General features: G+C 50.5%; 1 protein-coding gene across 1 annotated transcript in view; it reads right to left on the bottom strand.

Annotated features, from left to right (window-relative positions):
* Window positions 1–3,415: 3,415 nt before the first annotated feature.
* XPNPEP2 (X-prolyl aminopeptidase 2) overlaps window positions 3,416–15,011 on the bottom strand; it is a 37,583-nt gene continuing 25,987 nt past the window's right edge. Inside the window, exons 17-21 of the mRNA XM_037908823.2 lie at window positions 12,750–12,854; window positions 12,087–12,146; window positions 11,640–11,716; window positions 3,872–3,970; window positions 3,416–3,794 (exon numbers count right to left, since the gene is read on the bottom strand). Of these exons, the coding sequence (XP_037764751.1) occupies window positions 3,594–3,794; window positions 3,872–3,970; window positions 11,640–11,716; window positions 12,087–12,146; window positions 12,750–12,854 (542 nt within the window). The 3' untranslated portion in view covers window positions 3,416–3,593. The remainder of the gene's footprint in view (window positions 3,795–3,871; window positions 3,971–11,639; window positions 11,717–12,086; window positions 12,147–12,749; window positions 12,855–15,011) is intronic.

Here is a 15,011-nt window from a genome sequence, read left to right as displayed (position 1 = left end):
CATCTTTCTTCAACATAAGGTCAGCACTGCACACACTATTCCAGATGAGGTCTCACCAGTGCCTTGTATAATGGTACTAACACTTCCCTGTCTCTACTGGAGATACCTCGACTGAGGCATCCTAGGGTTGCATTAGCCTTTTTTATGGCCACATCACATTGCAGTGAAACTAGATATTCTCGTGTGACAGAATACACTCCTGTATTCACACCCTATGCACTGTTGCAATCTTTGTACAAGGTATGCCTTGTAAGGGATCATTTGAAAACTCATAATTTGCTGGTCAGTATTGTTCTGATAAAGTGCGTGGCAACACTGTATGTAAAGTTATAAGATTCCCCTGTATGGTGTTAACACATGTAGATGATCATAATGGTCCCTTCTGACCTTAATATCTATGAATCTATGTTCCAAACCCCACAATCCTGCCCAAGCAGAAGAGGTCTGTTTGTTTTGAACCAAGGAGTGTGTTCGCCTTAATTTGCGTGTAAGCAGTAAACAGAGTCAGCAAGCAGGAAGGGAAAACAAAGGCAGATCAAACAAGTGAAGAAGAAACAGCAGGGAACATTCTTCCACGCAGACTTTGTCTCCTAGTGCCCAGCTGGAAACGGTTTTCAAGAGGGGGGACTGAAACTATAAAAAGAAGGGGCAAACAGCCCAAGGCAACCCCCCTGCCCCTGTGTGTGTCCCTGTCTCTCTGGCATCACACCTAGGAAAACAGCTGTTGGTGGGGATGGGGTCCTGACCTGAAGAGTTTGGTCAGTAATCGTGCTGGAAGCATGTGGTGAGAAATTTTGCTTGACTTTAATATAGTTTAATTTAAGCAATTTATCTTTATTTTTCTTGTAAACATTTCTGACTTTTATGCCTCATTGCTTGTACTCACTCAAAATCTCTCTTTGTAGTTGATAAACCTGTTTTTATTGCTTTATCTAATCCAAGGTGCTCAAGCTGAAGCGTCTGGGTAACTCTATTTAAGATAATAAGATGGCATATTATTCCTTTTAAAGGAATAATGGACTTAATATATTTTGCACTGTGCAGCTGAGGGCTGGGCAGTACAGGACATACATCGCTGGGGGGAGATGCAGGGCTGGAGGTGTGCAGGGCTCACCCTGCGGTGTAACCAAGGCTGGTGAGAGCCAGAGTGTAGCTGGCTGGCGTGGTCCAAGTGGGAGCTACTTCAGCAAGGCATTGGAAGGCACCCAAGGTTGCAGGGCAGGGGGACAAAGCCGCCGCTCCCCAGCCTGGATTGTGCTCTGGTATGTCATATAGAGGGATAATGGAAACATGGTGGACTAGTAGTGATAACTGGAGCACAGGTATTGAAGGGTATGTATTGTTTGGTAAAGACAGCCGTAAAGGGGGTGTGGCATTGTATGTTAACAATGAGGTAGACTGTAAAGAAACTAGAAGAGAAGGAATGGATAAATACAGGAAAACACACCTTGCCATGGGGCCTCGCTGAGGGGCGTTTGCATTGCATTCTCTCACACTGCTCCCTGCGCCCTCAGGTTTCTTTATATTGCAAGTTCCGCAAGGGAAACCAAGGAGGAGAAGTGACTTGCCCAAGCCTCAGCAGCAGAGCCAGGAAGAAACCCAGGTCTCCTGACTCCCAGACCAGTGTCCTATCCATGTGACCCTGCCACCTGCTTCTCCGGGGCTGATTTGACCTGTGCCAGGTGCCACGCCAGCCCCTCGAGCATCATGGCATCTGGGAGGCACAAAGATGGCTTAGAGCTGATGGCTTTAGAAACTGGCCCAACGTCTGCAGGTGGGTAACTGCCTCCTTGCTCTATTAGCCCCCTTCTTCCCATCTCCGCTGTCCCTCCCTCTCTGCTGGCATCCGCAAGCCCACCCCCTCTATGCTGCTCCCCCCCTCCCATGAGCTACTCTCCCCTGCCCCTCCCACTGCAGACTATCAGCTTTGCCACTCTCAAGAGATCAAAAATCATGAGATTACCGCCCCCCCCCCCATCATGAGATTTTAAAAAAATACTACGGGGGCAGGGATTGCTCCATCTTTTGATGAACACTTCCTGCCCATCCCTAGTGTGTGTGAAATAATTAGTGGGGAGTCAAGGAAACAGCCACCCAGGCAGGACAGCCCATTCAGTCAGGGCAGCCAGCTGTGGGGCAGGTGGGTCTCCCTGCTTCCTCAAGAGTCTTTAGCCTCCCAGCATTATTTACAGGGAGCTGGGATCCCTGGGATGCTAACAACAGTGCTATAGCCAGAGTCCATGTCAGGGGCATGGTTTTCAGGGGCACTCTGCCCCCCTTCCCCCCCTCCCCCCACCTGCCACTGTGGCAGCATAAGGGACATTAAACTGGGTTGAAACAGAAAGAGGCTTCTGGGATTCCCCATGCATTGGGCAGTCACCACTGGTATGGCACTGGTCTACGGGCTCTCTGCTGCCCTGATCCCAGGCCTGTTTCAGGGGGTGGATCAGGGCATGGCCAGGGAGAGCTGTATGTGAGAGCAGCCCTAAGGCTGCTCTAATTTACATCAGGTCCAGGCAGTCCCTGCACTTCCCCAGAATACATGGGACCTGATTTTCCATTACCCTGGTCATTTGCACTAGTGCAAAGTGGGTGTCAGTCACTATTGTCAGGATGGGAGCATGCACGCCCAGTGTGCACAAGATGCGAGGCCATGGAGTATGAGGCCCTGGAGTGCAAAGGTGGCTTAAAGCTACCATAACACCCTGTCTGAAATACAGGGACAGAGTGATGGAGAATCAGGCTCCAGGTCTCTACATCGCCTGATGGGTTCAAATCTGGGCCTGTACCAGAGACTGGGCTACCCTAACTGTGGCAGGCATGGGAGGAGGCTAGGGAAGGGATGAGCCTTTGGAAATTAGCAGGGAGGTTGGAGAGGGCAGGCCCTGCCTGGAAAGGTGGACACTGGGGTGGAGCTGGCAGTCCAGCAGGCGGACACTAGTGGGCCCTAAACTAAAGGCAGGCCCAGGAAGTGATGACACAATGCTGCTATGTAGGGTGAATTTGGAATCTGTCCCATCAGCCAGCCTAGGTTCCACATGCATCTGGGCCGGCCACGTCAGCCTCCCCCTCCACAGAATTCAGTGCTTCACTGACACTTGCCCGTTGGCATGCTGTTGTGCCCCAGGCCTGTACATGGATGCCCAGGTGCATGCAGCAGCCCTGCACACATGCTCCCCCCCAACCCTGCACACACCAGCACTACACATATACACGCGCCCACCAGTGCCACAAGCACTTGCACGCAGAAGCCTTGCACAGGTACCTCAGCTCAGCCTGCACACCAGCGTCCCTCCCTGCATGCATCAGCCCCATTAATGCAACCGCTGGCTTGACACACACATACCAACCCTGCTCGTTTGTGCATGCCGCAGCCAAGCCCCACACCCCGAGGGCGCAGCAGCACAAGGGGAAGCTCTCAACCCCCTGCCCGGAGGTTACTTGTTTTTAATCATAAGCTAAAAAGGAAGTGAGGTAACAAGGGTGAGGGTGAGAAAAACATACAAACCACAGACTGCTTGGAAAAGGGGCTGGGAGACTGGCTTACAGCTGGGGGGTTAGACATGGCTGGGTGGTTGGGGGTGGAGTATCCCTCAGGCCTGTCTGTCAGGCAGGAGCGCAGACACCAGGGAGGTGATTGCCAGGGTGCCCAGGGAGGCGGCCACCAGCGTGCCCCGTGAGAAGGGCTGTGTGTTCCTCCTCAGCCACTCGTACTCCTCCTCCAGCTGCTGTCTCTGCAGCTCTGGCCCCACGAGCTGGCGGATGGTCTCATAGTGCGTGTTGAGATACTGGATCTGCAACCAGACAGGAGAAGGCCATGAGCGGTAGACGTGATGGGCAGCCCCAGCCTGCCCCGAGAGCCCCCACTCACCTGGTGCTCAGACAGGAAGCTGATGTCGATGAGGTTCCGGTCATAGGGCACCAGAGACACCACCTCGAAGGTCAGGTAGGCCTTCTCCCCTGCCCCATGCTGCAGCAGGAGAGAGAGAGTGAGGGGACCGAGCCCACCACCCCTCCCAGGCTGCTGTTTACACCCTGCCGGCCCTCCTGAGCCCTGACCTCCTCCTCCTCCTCACAGCGTGTCATGGCCCCAGTGCCACAGCCTCACTCATCTGCCACCACACCCCTCACTCGCTGCTGTGTGTCATGAAGTGCCTAGCTCTGTGCCACATGGTCAGTACCTGGCTTGAGAGACACGCCCCGCTCCCTCATGCCCTGTGGCCAAGGGAAAGGTGCACGAAGCTAAAACCCCACACGTGGGGGTTTCAAATCCCAGTGCCTCCTCCACTGACTGGTCTCCGTCTGCCTGGGTGTTACCCACCCTTCGCTCTCTGCATCCTCCTCTCGCCCCCCACCAAAGCATCTCCCCATTTTGCAGATGGGACAAGGTCACTGCAGACCCCCAGTCCCAGGGCCAGCTGCCTTGCAAATGGGCTGGGCCGGAGCAGCTCCCTGGGTGACACGTTGTCCCGCCCATGGCTAGAGCTCACCCGAGGTTTGTGAGGCTGCTGCTGAGCCCTGTGGTGTCGCTCAGGTGCTAGAGGCACAGGTGGGCACCTAGCTTTGCTGCCTCTGGCCACTGGAGAGGGAGGCTGGCCCAAGGGTTTGGCATTCGCCAACATGGGAGACCTGGGGTCAATTCCCTGCTTTGCCACAGACTTCCTGTGTGACCTTGGCCATGTCTCTTAGCTGCCACTGTTACAGGCTCTGATTTGGGTGAGTCACAGCCTCTCCCCACGCGATTAGCACCCAGGCCTCTCTCACATCTGAGCCAGTGTGAACCTCCCTCCCTTCCCTCTAACCGTGGCAAGAAGACAGAGCATCTCCCTACTGTTGGTAACCACACACCCTCCCATGCAGCCCAACTGGGAGGAATGGGGCATGGCTTAGTGCAGAGGCCAGTGCCTATTGGGGATGCTCAGTGTTGCTTATCTATGGTCAGCAGGCAGCATGGCTGGAAGCATGGCATGCAGGGCCTAGCAGGACAGCCCTTCCGTGCAGACAAAGTAGGGGCAACCGCTCCTTCCCCTCCCCCAGCCTGGCCTCAGGGGAGGGGCCAACTAGCCAAGCTTTGCTGACTGCTCATGGACAGCCAGACTCCCTGGAGCACACGTGTACAGCCAGCCCTGCAGCTCTGCTCCAAGTAACTCTGTACTGGGGTTGCTCAGCGCTCAGGTACTCCAGAGCAAATAGGCTCGGGGGACAAGGAAAAGGGGGGTTCTCAGGTGGCTGGTTCTGCAGACTCCCTGGGACTCATGAGTCCTGCTGGGCTCTCTCCAGCCCATGCATCATCCCCAGTATCTGACCCAGCAGGTGTGTCCCCCTGCATACAGCTCCAGGGAACCATCGTACAGCTGGACTCTGCTATCAGCGCTGTGTGACCGGGGCTAGGCATCAGCTCCCTCTCCGCAGCCTGTGAGTCAGTGTAGTGCCAGCTGGGAGCAGCTCTGGGGGGCTGTGGCTATTTTGTCAGTCGTGACTTTTGGCCCTTGCCTGAGCTATGGTCCCTTCACTCAGTTCCCGGCCCGGGATGTTCGTGAAAGGAGCCGTCACACCTTTCCCACTGCAGGCTCCTTCGCTGATTCCAGTCTGGGCTCTGCTGCAACCTGGCCTGGAAACAGCTCGGCTCCCTGGTCTCTTCCTTTCCTAGCTCTGGCTCCTTCCAGTGCCTCGCCCCCTTGGCCCCAGCCCAGTGAGTTGTGCTCAGGAACTGCCTTCCCAGCAGTGCATCTCTGCCATGGTTCCGGACCCGGTCCCACCTACATGGTGGCTCTCTTTTGGGATCCCACCAGGTTCCTTTCTCCAGCTCTGCTCTTTGCTCCCTGGCGTTTCTTCTCTGCTCACTCCCAAGCTGCCCCACCCGTGCTTTTCCACACCTCGCTGCCTGTCTGGGTCAACCTTACGTGGCTGTTTCTCCTCTTCCTGTGGCTGGACGGCTGAGACAGGTGTGTTTGCATTGAGCAAGAGGTGCCTGCCCTGCCACAGCTCACCGCCTCTCCCTTCCAATGTGGTTCCATTTGCCACACTCCCTACAGCCCAGTGTGGCCTGTCCTGCTCTCACACCTGGGGCTGCTAAGCCTCCATAACACCACTGAGGGTGAGGGCTACTACTCTTGGCTCCTGCTCTGCACACAATGTGCTCTGAGCTGTGATCGGCTCCACCCCAGCCCTCACTGCGCCCTCCACGTCCGTGCTGCAGCCTCTCCTGGGGATGCTGGCAAAGTGGCACCGAGTTCACTGATACTGGTGAAGGCTCATGTGTGGATCCCTTTTGGGGCTCACAAGACCCACACTGACTCAGTGGCATTGGTTTAACACATGGTTTTAAAATGCCAGGAGACCAAATCCAGCTAGACACCTATCTGGTCTCCCTGGTGCCCTAACTAGTGCACCCGCACTCCCTGGCTGGTGGGTGCAGCGGGGCACAAGGGCTATCATTTTGCACACACGCTACAGGGCCGCATCCTGCCACACAGACCCCGGGACGAACAGCCAGGCCCCACTGCCCCCACCCAGACGCCAGCATGTGCAGCTGGGTCCCTCTGCCCCACCCAGACCCCAGCACACACAGCCAGGCCATGCTGATCCTGCAGCCAGCAAGTTGAGCTCTTTGATGATCTGCCCAAGAACATGAATAAGTACAGACTCAATCTCCTGTGTGTTCAGAGTCTCATAGACTCCAAGGCCAGAAGGGACCATTGTGACCATCCAGTCTGACTCCCTGTATAGCACAGGCCAGAGAACTACCTCAGAATAATTCCTAGAGAAGATCTTAGACATCTCTGGCCTCACACACCCTTCCCCCAGCCATTGCTAAGCACCTGGTAGGGAACTCATAAAGCAGTGAGCAAACGACCAGGGAGCTTTGCAAACAGGGGCCGCTAACAGGGAGTTTGGAGAGGGACTTTGGAAGGGGAGTGGGAAGGGGGCAAGGTACACTTGCCATTCTTTAAAACCTTTACACTAAACTATAATCAAAACTTCTTGATTTAAACAAAAACCCTATCATTAACCTAGGTAACTAGGAGAAAATGCAGGCAGAAGCCCAGCAGCAGAGTAGGGGCTATCCGGTTTATTGCACTCAGTATAGCATGTATGATTACCTGCCCTGTGGGCGGGTGGCGTATGTGTGCATTCGGTGCAAGGAGCTCCTGGCCCTCAGAGACCACGAACGGGCTTTGGAGGCCAGGGTGGCGGAAATGGAGGAGCTAAGGGAGGCAGAGAGGTATGTTGATGAGGCTTTCCGGGACACTGTAGATTTGTCCCACCTCTGGTCAGACAGCTATTAAGGAGGATGAAAGGCCCAGAGAAGGAGAGCAGTCAACAGGAAGAGAGGGAAACCTTTCCATAGTTGGGACCCTCCTTCCAGATGACGTTGGGGTATCCTCTCGCATTGAAGTTACCTCACCGGGGGAGGGAACTCCAGTCATTAGGAAAAGGCAGGTGTTAGTAATGGGAGATTCGATCATTAGAAACATAGATAGCTGGTTTGTGATGACCGGGAGAACCGCATGGTGACTTGCCTGCCTGGTGCGAAGGTAGACTTATGTGTAGTGCTGGGGAGGAGCCGGTGGTCGTGGTACATGTAGGTACCAATGCCGTAGGGAAGAGTAGGAGAGACGTCCTGGAGGCCAAACTTAGGCTGCTAGGAAAGAGACTGAAATCCAGGACCTCTGTGGTGGCGTTCTCAGAAATGGTTCCAGTGCCACGCGCAGGGCCAGGTCGGCAGGCAGAGCTTCAGAGTCTCAATTCGTGGATGAGACGATGGTGTAGAGAGGAGGGGTTTAGATTTTTTAGGAACTGGGGAATCTTTGGGGATAGGGGGAACCTATACAGGAAGGATGGGCTCCACCTAAACTAAAGTGGATCCAGACTGCTGACACTTCACATTAAAAAGGTTGCAGAGCAGTTTTTAAACGAAGAGATGGGGGAAAGCCGATTGCTGCAGAGGCGCACGTGGATCGGACAGAGACTTCTCTTAGAGGAGAGTCTATTGATAGAGATGCTCTAGGGTTTAGTCAGGAGGAGGGGATGAAAGAGCACAAAGTATGGGCCAGATCAGACAAGAAACATTCACATAAAGAATCTGACACATCAGAAAAGGGCAGACAAATAAACAGTGACAAGTTTTTCAAGTGCTTGTACACAAATGCTAGAAGTCTAAATAATAAGATGGGTGAACTAGAGTGCCTCCTGTTAAAGGAAGATATTGATATAATAGGCATCACAGAAACCTCGTGGAGTGAGGACAATCAATGGGACACAATCATTTTACGGTACAAAATATATCGGAAGGACAGAACAGGTCGTGCGGGGGTGGGGGGGAGAGAATGGCACTATATGTGAAAGAAAATGTAGAATAAATGAAATAAAAATCTTAAATGAATCCACATGTTCCATAGAATCTCTATGGATAGTAATTCCATGCTCTAATAAGAATATAACAGCAGGGATCTATGATCGACCACCTGACCAGGCCAGTGATAGTGACGATGAAATGCTAAGGGAGATTAGAGAAGCTATCAAAATAAAAAAACTCAATAATAGTGGGGGGTTTCAATTATCCCCAAATTGACTGGGTACATGTACCTCAGGACAAAATGCAGAGACAAAATTTCTCGATACTTTAAATGACTGCTTCTTGGAGCAGTTGGTACAGGAACCCACAAGGGGAGAGGCAACTCTCGATCTAGTCCTGAGTAGAGAGCAGGATCTGGTCCAAGAGGTAACTATAACAAGAGCGCTTGGAAACTGTGACCATAATATAATAACATTTAACATTCCTGTGGTGGGAAGAACACCTCAACAGCCCAACACTGTGGCATTTAATTTCAGAAAGGGGAACTATGCAAAAATGAGGAGGTTAGTTAAACAGAAATTAAAAGGGACAGTGACTAGAGTTTCAGAGTAGCAGCCGTGTTAGTTTGTATCTGCAAAAAGAACAGGAGGACTTGTGGCACCTTAGAGACTAAAATAAATGTGTTAGTCTCTAAGGTGCCACAAGTCCTCCTGTTCTTTTTGCAGTGACTAGAGTGAAATCCCTGCAAGCTGCATGGACACTTTTCAAAGACACCATAATAAAGGCTCAACTTAAATGTATACCCCAAATTAAAAAACACAGTAAAAGAAGTAAAAAAGAGCCACCGTGGCTTAACAACCATGTAAAAGAAGCAGTGAGCGATAAAAAGGCATCTTTTAAAAAGTGGAAGTCAAATCCTAGTGAGGTAAATAGAAAGGAGCATAAACACTGCCAAATTAAATGTAAAAATGTAATAAAAAAGCCAAAAAGGAGTTTGAAGAACAGCTAGCCAAAACCTCAGAAGGTAAAAACAAAATGTTTTTTAAGTACATCAGAAGCAGGAAGCCTGCTAAACAACCAGTGAGGCCCCTGGAGGATCAAGATAGGAGCACTTAAAGACGATAAAGTCACGGAGAAACTAAATTAATTCTTTGCTTCAGTCTTCACAGCTGAGGATGTTAGGGAGATTCCCAAACCTGAGCTGTCTTTTGTAGGTGACAAATCTGAGGAATTGTCACAGATTGAAATGACACTAAAGGAGGTTTTGGAATTAATTGAGAAACTTAACAGTAACAAGTCACCGGGACCAGATGGCATTTACCCAAGAGTCCTGAAAGAACTCAAATGTGAAATTGCAGAACTATTAACTACGGTTTGTAACCTGTCTTTTAAACCAGCTACTGTACCCAATGACTGGAAGATAGCTAATGTAACGCCAATATTTAAAAAGGGCTCTAGAGGTGATCCTGGCAATTACACACCAGAAAGTCTAACGTCAGTACCGGGCAAATTAGTTGAAACAGTAGTAAAGAATAAAATTGTCAGACACATAGAAGAACATAAATTGTTGCACAAAGGTCAACATGGTTTCTGTAAAGAGAGATCATGTCTTACTAATTTATTAGAGTTCTCTGAGGGGTCAACAAACATGTGGACAAGGGGGATCCAGTGGAAATAGTGTACTTAGATTTCCAGAAAGCCTTTGACAAGGTCCCTCACCAAAGGCTCTTATGTAAATTAAGTTGTCATGGGATAAGAGGGAAGATCCTTTCATGGATGGAGAACTGGTTGAAAGACAGGGAACAAAGTGTAGGAATAAATGGTAAATTTTCAGAATGGAGAGAGGTAATTAGTGGTGTTCCCCAAGGGCCAGTCCTATGACCAAGTCTATTCAACCTATTCATAAATGATCTGGAGAAAGGGGTAAACATTGAGGTGACAAAGTTTGCAGATGATACTAAACTGCTCAAGATAGTTAAGGTCAAAGCAGACTGTGAAGCACTTCAAAAAGATCTCACAAAACTAAGTGATTGGGCAACAAAATGGCAAATGAAATTTAATGTGGATAAATGTAAAGTAATGCACATTGGAAAAAATAACCCCAACTATACATACAAGATGATGGGGGCTAATTTAGCTATAACTAATCAGGAGAAAGATCTTGGAGTCATCGTGGATAGTTCTCTGAAGACATCCACGCAGTGTGCAGCGGCAGACAGTCAAAAAAGCAAACAGGATGTTAGGAATCATTAAAAAAGGGATAGAGAATAAGACGGAGAATATCTTATTGCCCTTATATAAATCCATGGTACGCCCACATCTTGAATACGGAGTACAGATGTGGTCCCCTCATCTCAAAAAAGATATACTGGCATTAGAAAAGGTTCAGAAAAGAGCAACTAAAATGATTAGTGGTTTGGAACTGGTCCCATATGAGGAGAGATTAAAGAGGCTAGGACTTTTCAGCTTGGAAAAGAGGAGACTAAGGGGGGATATGATAGAGGAATATAAAATCATGAGTTTCAGAGTAGCAGCTGTGTTAGTCTGTATTCGCAAAAAGACAAGGAGACTTGTGGCATCTTAGAGACTAACCAATTTATTTGAGCATAAGCTTTCGTGAGCTGAGCTGTAGCTCACGAAAGCTTATGCTCAAATAAATTGGTTAGTCTCTAAGGTGCCACAAGTCTCCTTGTCTTTTTTTGAAAATCATGAGTGGTGTGGAGAAAGTGAATAAGGAAAAGTTATTTACTTGTTTCCATAATATAAGAACTAGGGGCCACCAAATGAAATTAATGGGTAGCAGGTTTAAAACAAATAAAAGGAAGTTCTTCTTCACTCAGCGCACGGTCAACCTGTGGAACTCCTTGCCTGAGGAGGTTGTGAAGGCTAGGACTATAACAGGGTTTAAAAGAGAATTGGATAAATTCATGGAGGTTAAGTCCATGAATGGCTATTAGCCAGGATGGGTAAGGAACGGAGTCCCTAGACTCTGTTTGTCAGAGGGTGGAGCTGGATGGCAGGAGAGAGATCACTAGATCATTACCTGTTAGGTTCACTCCCTCTGGGGCACCTGGCATTGGCCACTGTTGGTAGACAGGATACTGGGTTGGATGGACCTTTGGTCTGACCCAGTATGGCCTTTCTTATGTTCTTATGAACTGTCACCAGCTGTCACTTGGCTAAGCCCTCAAATCCCTTTACCCTCACCTGGGCTCCAAGTCTGGCCCAGCCCTCTAGAATTGAGGGAGAAAGTGCAGGGAAGGAGGGGAAGGGAAGGTGGCTGCCGACCAGTGATGCATCAGCAAGGCCTGTCCCATCAGGGGTGAGGAAGATTAATCACCTTGGTCTGAGCTTCCACCACCAGTGCCACGTCTTCAATGCGGATTCCAAACTCACCCTCCTGGTAATAACCGGGCTCTGGGGAGCAGACACAGGGAAGCCAGTGAATCCAGAGCCCTGACAACCCTGTCACGCTGTAACTGGGGTCTCTCTCACACCCCTGGGATCACAGAGCTCCAGCTGCATGATTCCCACTTCCCCAAATACCTCCAGGCCACAAGCTAGACACCAGGGCCCTGTCCCACAGCACTACCCCCCACCCCCTAGCCCTGGCAAGTGCCCAGGACTGCCATGGGGTCCTGGATGCATGTCATGTCATGGAGGCATGGGGTCCGGGGGATTTCATGAAGGGCGATGCTGCCTGAGAGTAGAAGGCACAAGAGCCCACGTCTCGGAGCACAGGGGTACTGGAAGTGCCCGGTACAGGGGTTGTGAGGGACATGCGTACCTATGGACGTGAACATCCCTTTGACCAAGGGCACGTTGTTGGACTGGAATCCCACTGGCCCTGCCGGGAGAAGACGCCAAGTTTATTTCTCCTTCTGGATGCTGGAGCAGGATGAGCCCTGAGACTGGAGACATCCTCTCCCTCCTCCATAAGCAGGGTCTAGTGGAGAGGGGGCTGCACCTTCCACGGGCTGCACCTTCCACATGCATAGGGCCTGGGGACCTGGGCTTATCGTGCATCTACCCAGAGCCCAGCCTGCTTAGCAACCCTTCACCCCCTGGCACCCCCAGACGATTCCCTCTGCTGGGCCTCTTGAGCCAGCCAGGCATCCAGCAGGCTGAGCTGCCACACTGCCCAGCCATTAGTATCCTTCAGACCCTGTGATGAGAGGTGCTGTGCTCCCTGGGGCCATGACGAAGTCACTGGGCGGGTGTGGGGCATCCAGTTGCCAGCAGGGGATTGAGAATTCTTGGTGGGCATAGGGCACCTGTATCACAGACACTGGCCTAGCAATGGGAGCAGGGAGACAGGGTGAGGCAGAGCTGTTGGCGCAGCTCCCCTGTGCCTGTCCAGTCCAAACTCCCAGGGGTGGGGGTGAGAGCCAAGGGGGCACAGGCCGTTGTGGTGTTTCCCTTGGGGACAGGCAACCAGCAGAGCACCTACACTCATGGACAGACAGAAAATTGCCGATGCCATGGCCAGTCCCGTGGCCGTAGTTGAGTCCAACTTCCCACAAGGCTCGGCGTGCGAAGGCCTCAACCACTCTCCCTGAAACACAAAAAGCCAAGAAGTCCTCAGAGAAGAAGCCATGCCCATCCCCAGTGTGCCTGCCTGCGTAGCAGAATGCTAAACTGTATTATACTGTTCACCCACTGGGTGTCGGTGTGTGTGTACTACCTCGTTTAAGCTAACCTTAGCCATACATGGCAGAGCATTAAAGGATCTTACAGTGACCAGGTCTGCTATGTCTCTCTCTGGGAAGGAATTTCTGTGGTCAGTCAATAGCTGGTACAGAAGCCTGACCTGCTAGAAGCAGCCCTGCTGCTATGTACAGGAAGTACATGACATAGTGTCAGAAGTAAACTAATGCCAGAGGAGAACAAACAGAAGGAACAAAGCAGCAAAGGTTGCAAACAGAAGGGAAAAAGGAAGAAAGGTTGCAGGATCTCATCAACATGCCACACTTCAATGCCCCCGAGAACTTCAGCTTTGACAAAGGGACAGACTGGAAGCAGTATTTTGGAAGATTTCCAATTGCTACACATTTATTTATTATTAAACTTTAATTTACGCTGTGGGGAAGCAGGCAGAGCATATCTTTAAATCCTTTGACTTTACTGAAGCCAGTCACAAAGATGACAAGGAAAGGGCTCTGGCTATATTTGATGCATACTTTATGCCTCAGAGAAATGTGGCTCATGAAAAACCACATTTTCACTAGAGAATTCAAGGACTAGGGGGAAATGGTGGACGTTTTATAAGAGCTTTGCATGCATAGACTGAAAACTGTGATTTTGGAACTGCAAAACATGAAAATATCAGAGACAAGCTGATTATGGGAGTAACATATAAAAATCTTTCACAGCAGCTACAACTGAAGACGACTAGCTGTAGCTACGGATAACAAAGTACTCTGAACTAGTCAAACAGCAGAACAAAAGGCTGGAGCACCTTCAGAAACCTGAAACTAGCTTAGACACTGTAAACAGACACTTGAGAGCACTAAAAGCCATTATCATAAAACCCCTGAGGCAAGAAGAGAGAACTCCAGAGGGATAAATTCCAGCCTGCATGCATTAGATGTGGAAAAAGTCCTATCCCAAGAGATGATGCATGTCCAGCCAGAGGCAAAAGATTCAATACAGGCACAAGATATGGACAGCACCAAAGCAGTGAAATTGAATATTCATAGCAAGACTATTGATTTTAAAATTGACTCAGGAACTGAAGTCAGTCATCTCAGAAGAGACGGACAAAAACCTGTCTAGCCCTGGAGGGATTCAGAACTGCATGGGCCAGTCCCCCACCGGAACAACTTACAAAGACAAAAGCTTTGCAGTCAGAGTGCACATGTGAAGAAAGGACCACAGACCAGCAGCCTTCTCAGCCCAGCATAGCTGCCAGGATGGGCCTAGTGAGGAAGGTGAAAGAACTCGATGGACTATTTGGTGATATTGGACTTCTGAAAGGGGATCCAGTACAAATAACCTTAAGAGACTATGCTGAACCATACAGTGTACGTACAGATCACAGGATTCCCATCCCGTTACTTCATAGAGTGGAAACTGAGTTAAAGAGAATAGAGTAGATTGGATTAAACCAGAAAATCTCTGAACCAACGCCATGGTGTGCTCCAGTGGTACAAAGAAAAATGAAAAAAAAAAAATCATTGTGGATCTTAAGAGACTCAGTGAAGCAGTTGTAAGAGAAACATATATCCTCCCAACTAGGGTTACCATATTTCAGGTTCCCAAAAAGAGGACACTGTCAGAGGGGAGGTGTTGGAGGGGAAGGAGGAGCTGGAGATGGGGTGCAGTTGGGGGTGCTGAAGGGGTACCTGCAGCGGGGGTACTCACTGGAGGTGAGGGGCAGTGTCACTCCCTGTCACGGTGGCAGGGCAGCTGGCACAAGCCCAGGATGCAGCAACAGACGTCAGTCAGCGCCTCTCTGCACGACCCCCTCCCCAGGGCTAGGAGCCAGCCTGGGTGGGCAGGATCCAGCAGCTGTGGCTTGCAGGGGAATGGATCAATCAGCTGCAGATGCAGAGGAGGGACCAATCGGAAAGCGGACCAATCGAGGCTCTTTCTGAACTGCTGCTTGTCTGCTCTGCAAAACCCCCGGACATTGCCTGTTATTTTTAAAATACCCCCCGGACAGAGAAAGGAGAATCAAAAAAGATGCTGTGTCCAGGGAAACCCGGACGTC

This window comes from Chelonia mydas, chromosome 9 (assembly GCF_015237465.2).
Source record: "Chelonia mydas isolate rCheMyd1 chromosome 9, rCheMyd1.pri.v2, whole genome shotgun sequence".
Classification (NCBI taxonomy): domain Eukaryota; kingdom Metazoa; phylum Chordata; order Testudines; family Cheloniidae; genus Chelonia; species Chelonia mydas.
Note: the sequence above shows the minus strand (reverse complement) of the source record. Positions and strands in the feature narration are given on the sequence as shown.